The sequence below is a fragment of the Tupaia chinensis genome, unplaced genomic scaffold, assembly GCF_000334495.1.
Source record: "Tupaia chinensis unplaced genomic scaffold, TupChi_1.0 Scaffold000632_1, whole genome shotgun sequence".
Taxonomy (NCBI): domain Eukaryota; kingdom Metazoa; phylum Chordata; class Mammalia; order Scandentia; family Tupaiidae; genus Tupaia; species Tupaia belangeri.
The window spans coordinates 473950-483731 of NW_006160152.1; the positions used below are offsets into that span (position 1 = coordinate 473950).

General features: G+C 49.6%; 1 protein-coding gene across 1 annotated transcript in view; it reads right to left on the reverse strand.

Moving 5' to 3' along the window:
* Positions 1–9782, reverse strand: part of ADAMTS17 (ADAM metallopeptidase with thrombospondin type 1 motif 17) — a 269537-nt gene that overhangs the window by 92499 nt on the left and 167256 nt on the right. The window contains exons 13-15 of the mRNA XM_027776149.1: positions 9192–9293; positions 6906–7051; positions 1063–1229 (exon numbers count right to left, since the gene is read on the reverse strand). Of these exons, the coding sequence (XP_027631950.1) occupies positions 1063–1229; positions 6906–7051; positions 9192–9293 (415 nt within the window). The remainder of the gene's footprint in view (positions 1–1062; positions 1230–6905; positions 7052–9191; positions 9294–9782) is intronic.

Genomic DNA, 9782 nt, shown 5'->3' on the forward strand with positions numbered 1-9782 from the left:
GTTTAAGCCACCGGGTCCGGGACTCAAACCATGGTCGGCTACATGGGAGTCCAGTGACATAGCCATTACGCTAACTGCTGTTCCCAAGGAAGAGTTTTAAGTGGGAAAAAGAATACCCGGAACGAGGCTCTGAGGTGTCCTTACCTACAATATGCAGACACTGCAAATCCTACAGACATGAGATACCACCTAGATTTTTTTTTTTTTTTGAGAGATTTTTTTGCTATAGGGTGTGTGGGCTCAGTGGACACACAGACAGAGAGACAGAAAGCAAGAAATCACCCCCTCCCCCGGGGGTAATGGCCACGCTGCAATCCCTTCTCCATTTTCCTCTCGGGATTTTGGGGCACGCTTGCACACACACACCTGGTGAGAATTTTACACCGCCGGGTCCAGGACTCGAGCCAGGGTCGACTACGTGGGAGTCCAGTGACATAACCATTATGCCATCTGCTGGTCCCTAACACCTGGAAATTGTGCCAGCATACATACAGCAGTAGGAGAGCCAGAAGCTCTTGATTTGGAGAAAACTCTTAGAAAGAAAACACGCCCTGTGCTTCTTATAATTTTCCCAAGCCGCAAACGGTTCTCAAATATGTCTGCAAATACCCCAGTGAAGGAATATGGGTCGATCCCCAATGAACCAAGAAAAGCAAAATAGGAGCGCGTGAATATCGGAAACGAACCAGCACACACACAGACACGCCACTGTGCTGCTGTTGGGTAAGCCACCCTCGCCAACAAATCTGTCCTGGGTCCCTGAGCCCCTGATGCCGGGGGGCAGGCTTCTAGCACATTTGTCTTCCTGCAAGTAGGGTGCAGGATGCATCCGGCCTGTTGCTTGCCTCCATAGCTGCTTCTGCAAGATCTTAGCACATGGCATCGTTCAAGTTCAACCCCACTGCTCAGAAGGGCGGGCCATGACTGATCTAGAGAGAAGACAGGGGCAGCCTGTTGGGTACATCTGAGGGAGGGGTGCCCTGGAGGTTTCTCTAAGGGGTGGTTGTGTTGTTGTAGGAGGACAGAGGACGCCAGGAAGACAGGACATGCCGTATGCCTTACCGTCAACCACCACTGCTGTCAGCAGACCCTTCTTCTTGCTGCCCAGTCGGTCTTGGGCCTGGCACTGCAGGTCCCGGAAACTGGGCAGGCCCTTGGGGCAGGGCAGGTTCTCGCAGACCGCGTGCTCCACGCTGGCACCCAGGCAGTGTGCGCCTCCGGGCCCGGGGCTAGAAGGAGGAAGACGGTCTGTGTTAACCCGATGGTGCTGCGGAAACGGCAGGGGCTTGTCTCTGTTGTTCAAAGAGCAACGGAGCAAGGCAGGTTTTCAATGCAGCCCCATCTCTGCGATCCCAGGCTCACGCTAGCGGCATGTTTTAAAGACGCTATCAGGAAAATGCGCATGTATGCCCAAGATCCCGAGAGGAGAATGGAGGAGAAGGGATTGCGGCGTGGCCATTCTCCTGGGGGAGGCGATTCTTCGCTTTCTGTCTCTCTGTCTTTCTCTCTTTCTGGCGAGCACATGCGCCCTATAGTGAAAACCTCTCCAAAACAAAAACAAAAACAAAAACAAAACAGAAATACCTCCAAGAATCATAAATCCAGCTAATCTGGAAACAGAATATGGTTGAATATCAGGTCAGCAAAATCTACGAATCATGTGAACTTAAAATCTGGCCATGCATGGAAGGGCCAGCACATGGCATGGTGGTTGAAGCACTGGACTACCACATGGCCAACCACAGTTCGAGTCCTGGATCTGACACCTTGAAAATCACACTAGATGTGTGTGTGTGTGCATGCCCAAAATCCAAGGAAGATAAAAAAAGACAGGACTGTAGAGCTGTCATCCCCTCGGAGGGTGATTTCTCACTTTTCCTTTCTCTGTCTCTGGTGAGTGCATGCATCCTGTGGCAAAACCTTAAAAAAAAATTTGGCCTAGGAATAGCAAAAATCTCTTTAAAAAAAAAAAACCAAAAAAGCCACATGTAACACTGAAAACCCTAAGAGAAATTTTTTAGAATGTGTTTTTTTTTTTTTTTAATTTTTCGCATCTTTTCTGAATTGACCTTTCAGTGGCTCCTGGGTACCCTGTACAAGTCATTCTGTTTCAGGATGAGCAAAAAAATAGCTCTCATGGCCTTGGTAAGGTAAGGAATGGCTTGTGTGCTCTGAGCAGAGACCGGCTGGACCCCTCCACCTGCGTCAGGACGAGGTCACATACCGTGGCGCTCTGTGCTCACCTAGACCCCACCTGCTAGTCAAGACCACGCCTCGTGGTCCATCGCGAGACTGAGAGACGGGGAGGAGGGGCCTCCGCACTGAGGCATAGCCACGCTGCAATCCCTTCTCTGTTTCTCCGACCTGGGGGAATCTTGAGCATGCATGCACAGGTGCCTGGCATGTTTTGTTTTGATATTTTTATTTATTTTTTTTTAGAGGTTTTTGCTATAGGGCGCGTGCGCTCACCAGAAAGACAGAGACAGACAGAGAGACAGAAAGTGAGAAATCACACCCCCTAGGGAGGATGGCCACGCCACAATTGCTTTTCCTCTTGGGATTTTGAACATGCGACATACATGCACCCAGCATGAGTTTCAAGCCGCCGGGTCCAGGACTCAAACCAAGGTCGACCATGTGATAGTCCAGCACCTTAACCACTATGCCACCTGTTGGCTTCTCTTTGGGCATGTAAAGGTGCTGATAGTCCCCGATTATGACACGTACTGGCTGTCACTGGATGTGTATGTGTAATATGTCACATACGCAATGTGACATCGGAGACCAGTTCCCAGCCAGGGCCCACAAGCTCTTGTGACACACATGGAGAGATGACAAACAACCCTTGTAAATTTCTCTCTGCACTGAATAGGCTTTTCCATGCCAGTCAGCTTCCTCTGGGCTGCAAACGGTGCCCTGAGATTGGTGGGGTGGGGCAAGTGGTCTCCGTCCATTCTTTTATTTTGCTAATAATGATGAATTTCTTATTAAATATAGACCCCAACGCTGTGTACGCGTTCTCAGGAATGATGCCGATTTTTAGACAGAGAAACAAGTACACAGTAGCTGTCAGGTGCTGTAAGGAGTAGCCCTGGGATTTGAACACTTGTCCTTTCTGGCTTGGAAGCCTGGCTCTTCCCACTGTGCCATGTCTATACCCTTCTTTTTTATTTTTTATTTTAGGTTTCTGTCATAGGGTACATGCACTCACAAAAGAGAGTGAGAAGTCACCCCGAGGGGGGTTTGAACATGCCACGATCCCTTTTCCTCCATTTTCTCAGGATTTGGGGGCACGCACACACATGCATCCGGCATGATGTTCAAGTCGTTGGGTCTAGGACTTGAACCATGGTCGGCCACGTGGGAGTCCAGCACCTTAACCACCACACCACCTGCTGGCCCCATATCTATGCCCTCTTAAGGGGGAGACAAAGGCCCAATGAGCAGAAGGATTTCCTTGAAGGGGCATAACCCATAAAGGCAGGCCCAAATCTGAGCACCACGAATCCAGATGGAAGGCTCTTTTCTGAGGGTCGGAAGTCTAACTAATATTAACTCCCACACAGTGATGGAAAAACAGACTCCGCTACGTTACATTCTTACCATGTGGCTGAACAGCCCTTCTAACCATCTCCCCACCTAAGCTTCTAAGTAAAAAGTCATTCATGAGGCCAGCATGTAGCGTGGTGGTTAATGGTGCAGGATTCCCAGTGGCTAACTACGGTTCGAGTCCCAGACCTGATGGCTTGCTTTCTCACTTTCCGTCCCTCACTGTTCCAATTTAAATACATAAATAGTTCAATAAAACAATGTAATTATTTTAATTATTTAATTATTTATTGTAAATGAAATTTAATTAAAAATAAATCAAAACAGATTAAAAAACTACTATGTGCCAGGTGCTGCTGGGACAGGTGACAGAAGGTTGTTGTTTTTGCCTTTTTTTTTTTTTTTTTTTGGCTATAGGATGTGTACACTAGCCAGAGAGAGAGACAGAGAGATCATGAGAAATCACTCCTAGGGGATGGCCATACCACAATCCCTCCTCCTTCAGTCTCCTCTTGGGATTTTGGGCACCTACACACCTGCACCTGGCATAATTTTCAAGCAGTGGGGTCTGGGACTCAAACCTGGAAGTCTGCCATGTAGGATCCAGTGCCTTAACCTCCAGGTCATCTGCTGGCCTGAGTTTTTGTTTTTGTTTTTTTTTTTAATGTTTTGCTATAGGGCACATTTGCTCGCTGGAGAAAAAGACAGAGAAAGGCAAAGTGACCAACTAGTAAGACCTAATCTAAGGGCCAGCCATGGTGTGGTGGTGAAGGCAGCTGGATTCCACATGGCCAGTAGCAGGGTTCAAATCCCAGACCTGGTGTCTTGAGAAACACACCAGGTGCATGCGTGTGCATACCCAAAATTCTGCCCAGAAGGTAGAAATGGAGAAAGAATCGTGGCATGACCATTCCTCGTGGGAGTAGGTGGGTGCTTCTTCACTTTCTCTGTCTCTCCAGGGAGCACACGCACCCTCTGGCAAATGAAAAATAAAAGACATGATGCCAATTCTTGTAGCACTACCCGGAAAAAATGCATTCCTGTCACTGACCATAATTAAGCTTTCTCTCAATCCCAAGGCTCCCAACGTTGGCTGGTCATTAGAATCACCTGGCCAATTTAAAACTACTCCCTCCTGCGTTCCACTTCTAGAGGATGTGATTTCATGGGTCTAGAAGAGAATGTGGGATCAAGATTTTAATCCAGGGACCAGCAGTTAGCGTAATGGCTATGTCGCTGGACTCCCATGTAGTCAACTGCAGTTCTAGTCCCGGACCCGGTGGCTTAAACTCACGCCGGGCGCGTGTGCGTGTGTGCCCAAGATCCTGAAAGGAGAATGGAGGAGAAGGGATTGCGGCATGACCATCCCCCCTGGGGGGCGATTTCTCGCTTTCTGTCTCTCTGTCTCTCTATCTGGTGAGTGCACGTGCCCTATAGCAAAAAACCTCTCCAAAAAAAAAAAAAAGAAAAGAAAAGATTTTAATCCAGATAATACAGCATTTGCCAATGATTAGGCTGTCAGGAAAGCCGTGACGTGTCTTTGTACGTAAAAACTACGTCATAACTTTCCCAATGACCCAATATTCATGTCCATGACTTCACACTGTAGATATAAAGCATTACTGTTCATTCCTCATTTACAACTTGCTCCACTTTAAAGTTGACGTAGCACACAAGATATAAATAGATTACAAAAGAAAAATGAGGAGCCAGGAGGTGGTGGGGTGGTTAAGGTGCTGGACTCTCACATGGCTGACTGCAATTCAAGCTCTGGGCCCGTGATTTGAAAATCATGCCGGGCGCATGTGCGTGCATGCCAGAAATCCCAGGAGGAGGATGGAGGAGAAGGGATTGTGGCATGGCCATCCCCCTGTTTCACCTTTTCACTTTTCCTCTCTCTGTCTCTCTCCAGTGAGCAGATGTGCCCTATAGCAAAACTCTTTCAAAATAAATTTTCTTTTTTTAAATAGGAAACTTCAAGAGAAGGGAAAATTCCGTGGAGAAGGGATTACTGTAAAGTGGTCACGAAATCTAATTGAGTTTTCTAGAGACAAAATGTGCAAAGGTGAACGGGAGGGGTCATGGTGCCGTCATAAATAATAAAGAGAAATCAGAGCAGAAAACAAAAAGCAAAAACACTTGTTTCTGTCCAACAGTTCTAGGAGGACCCATGGAAAATCTTGTAATGAGCAAGACAGCTGAATCCAGATAGGCTGTGACTCAGTAAACCACCAGGCTGGCCCCCAACCAGCTAACAGCCAATTTGAAGGTCTGCTTGTCTTGCCTCTAGTTTTTGGTTTTTTTTTTTTTTGAGCGGTTTTTTTTGGTTTTTTTTTTTTTGAGAGGTTTTTGCTATAGGGTACATGCGCTCACCAGAAAGACTGCTGAGAGAGACAGAGAGACAGAAAGCGAGAAATCACCCCCCAGGGGGGATGGCCACGCCGCAATCCCCTCTCCTCCATTCTCCTCTCGGGACCTTGGTGACACTCAACGTGAGTTTAAGCCACTGGATCCAGTACTTGAACCGTTGTCAACTACATGGGAGTCCAGCGACATAGCCATTATGCTAACTGCTGGTCCCTTTCCTCTTTTTTTTTCTTTTTTGGAGAGGAGTGGGGAAGAGGTTTTGCTATAGGGCGCATGTGCTCACCAGAAAGAGAGAAAGAGAGAAATCACCCCCCAGAGGGGATGGCCATGCCGCAATCCCTTCTCCATTCTCCTCCCAAGATCTTGGGCACACATGCACATGCACCCCGTGGGAGTTTCAAGCCACCAGGTCCAGGACTCAAACCACAGTTAACCATGCGCAAGTCCAGCGACATAACCACTACACAATCTGACCTTTCCAAGGCCTCTCTTTCCTGGCGGTTTCTAGGCTTCCCAAGAACTGGCCCTCAGTAGGGAAACCCTAGAGCAGTCAGGGACCAAATGCAGCTGATCCAGGAAACCTTTCCACCAGACCCAGCACGGAATTATAATGGAACCAGCCCAGCATGGGACCTGGTTTAGCCAAGACACACCCAGCTCCGTGTGCACCCTGGAAAGCCAGACGTCCAAGCAGAGGCGTGGCACCTGCCCACGACCACCAGACCTGACTTAGGGTCTCCAATCAGAACTCCAGGGGGAAATGAAGCTTCCTTTTCTCTTTCAGTCCTTGAAGTATGACCGTGGAGCAAGGCACTGTGGCCGAGCGCCATGGACGCCTGCTGCCTCCCCCTTCCCTCCAGCACCCCACCCTGGTTCTCTTTCCTTGGTCCTTCTGCTCCTGCGCGGCGGGAGCCAGACCCTCCACTACCCACGGCAGAGAGACGGCGCAGTCTAGGCTCTCTGGAAACGCCCAGGGCGCGCGGACTTACGGGGGGTTGTCACATTTCCTCTGCCGGAAGCGGGCTCCGGTCCCACAGGTGCGGCTGCACATGCTCCAGGCGCCCCACGCGCTCCAGTCCCCGTCCACGTGCTCCGGGATGGGCGTCTTGCTCACGCACTCCCCCGCGCGGCACCACTGAAACACAGCAGGGGCGGACCAGGCTTTCAGCGCACCCTGCCCCCTGCAAACATGGGGGTCCCTCCAGGTGGGAAGCAGCCTACCAGGCAGCCAGGAATCACTTCGTGAAATTTACATTATCGTAGGCTGTTTCAGGCTGACAGTGGCGCAGGGGTAACATATCCAGACCCAGGTGGGGAAATTCTGGGTTCACATCCCAGGGTCCCTCTCCACACCCCTGTGCGTGCACACACCCACGATTCTGGCAGCTGAGACTAGGGTGGGTTAAATTCAGTAGACCGTGGGGCCAGCAGGTGGTGTAGTGGGTAAGGCAACGGACTACCACGTGGTTGCCCACGGTTTGAGTCCTGGACCCGCCCCTTGAAGCTCTTTCCTCCTGGCGCCTGTGTGTGTGTGTGTGTGTGTGTGCCCCAAATCCCAAGAGGAAAATGGAGAAGGGATTGTGGCATGGCCATCTCCCCAGAGAGTGATTTCTCACTTTCTGTCTCTCTCTGGAGAGTGCACACGCCCTATAGCAAAAATCTCTCTTAAAAAAAAGAATTGTGGGGACCCTGTTAGAGAAGCCTATCTGTTTCCTTCACGGAAGAAATAAACGTTAAAAAGGGATGTATATGTTCCAGTGTGCCATTCTTTACTCCCCCTCTGGGTTTTAGATTGTCCCTTAAATGCTAGGATTTTCTAAATCCCCCCAAAAAAGGATTAATTCACATGACCACATGACCCATGAAGAGACAGACCCAAGCTTCGGTCGGCTTTCATAACATGAGTGTCTTTCTGCAAGGTGGCATTTCCTGGTTCTGAGATTCTGAATCTCAAAGTTGGGTTTGGGGGTTAGAGAGAACATAACCAGCTCCATGTAGGTGCATACCAGTTCTTTCTGAGGATCAAAGGAAGCCAGTTTTCTAAAACAGACCAGCAGGTGGTGAAGGCATTGGACTCCCACATGGCTGACAGTGGATCTAGTCCCGGACCTGGAGCCTTGCTTTCTCAGTCTCTCTCTGAATGCCCTATAGCAAATTCAAAATCATAATAAATAACGATAAATAAAATTAAATAATTCTTTTAAAGATTTATGTATTTGCTCATTCATTCCTTCATTTTAATTTGACCAGAGAGACACACACACACAGAGAGGGGAAAGGGAGAAAGCAAGCCGCCAGGTCCAGGACTCGAACCGTGGTCAGCCATGTGGGAGTGTCCAGCACCTTAACCACCACGCCACCTGCTGGTCCCAAAGTTAAATAATTTTTTAAAAACAAATTTCCCAAAGTGCGTGGCACATACCCCAAGGCACAAAGACTTGACCTGGTGGTTGTCAGTCTCTGCATCACAGTGAAACAGCACTTCCTCTTTAACTCTCTGTCAATCCTCGTAATACGACCACAGGGAACGTCTCTGGGGCTGGCGGCTTTGAACCCCTTTCCTAACACAGATCTCTCCCAGGGTGTGCGAATCAGGCTAGCCCTCTTCACATCTAGCTAGACTGGCTAGTCCCATTCTTAACTCACCCATTTGACCTCGCTATGGTGGACGGCCAGTATTAGGAAGTTGTGCCTTTTCTTGGGTTGTTGGAAAAGTCGAGATGCATTTTTACAGAACCACAACAAAGCCGGAAAAAAAAAAAAAAAACAAAAAAGGTCAGGACTTTTCCAACAATCCCGTAAATAAATTCACCCATATGACAAAGAGAAGTAATCTAACTCAAGTGCTAATAATTCTAAGAAAAACAATGAAAGCAGCTGGGGGCGTGGGGGTGAAGCCGGCTGGACCCCAAGGGGTAACATTGTTTGAGCCCAGATTCAGTGGCTGGAGACATACGCTGGGCGTGTGTGCGTGTGCACCCCAAATGCTGAGAGGGAAATGGAGAAGGCATGGCTAGCTCCCCTGGGGGTACTTTCTCTCTCTCTGTCTCTCTCTGGCAAGTGCACACACTTTATAGCAAATTAAAAATAATAATAATAAAAAAAAGAAACGAAAATATGAGCGAGGTCATGTAGGTCCCTCCCTGGCCCTGGTGTGGGTTTCGTGGCAGATTCCGTGGTGGCCCCAGAGGGTGTTTCAGAGGCTCACGGACACAGACTGCCTTTTGGAAGGAGAGGTGCCCAGTGCGTGCTGGGGTGGGGAGACCGGGGGTTACCTTGTCTGCCCCACACTCGGTGCCGTCCAGGGGCGGGTCCAGCTTGGTCTTGCAGGACGCGTCTCCTTCCACCAAGCACCACAGCCCCGCACACATCAGATGCTGGAGGACAAAGGAAGGGCCGTTACTGTCCACCCGGAACACCTGCCGCTGCAGGTTCTGGGCGGGGCTGGCGAGATGACCTCTGACCCTTTCGGATTTGGGATTTGAAACACGTGAAAAGGCTCGTTTCCTGCAACCAAATGATGCGTAGTTCCTCCTCCGGGGCGGGCATGCGAGGCGGGGCGGGGATTGACGTGTCAATGTGAGCCTCGGCTATGAGGGCCCAGGTGTTCAGAAGCAGGACACAGGTGACAACCCCTACCTCCCAGGAGCCATTAACTCTTCTCGAATGTAGAGGAATCAGGCTGATATCCGGGTCCCAGGGACAGCAAAATGCACAGAGAAGGGGACCAGCAGTTAGCGTAATAGCTATGTCGCTGGACTCCCATGTAGTCAACCGTGGTTCGAGTCCTGGACCCGGTGGCTTAAACTCACGCCGGGCGCGTGTGCGTGCGTGCCCAAGATCCCGAGAGGAGAATGGAGGAGAAG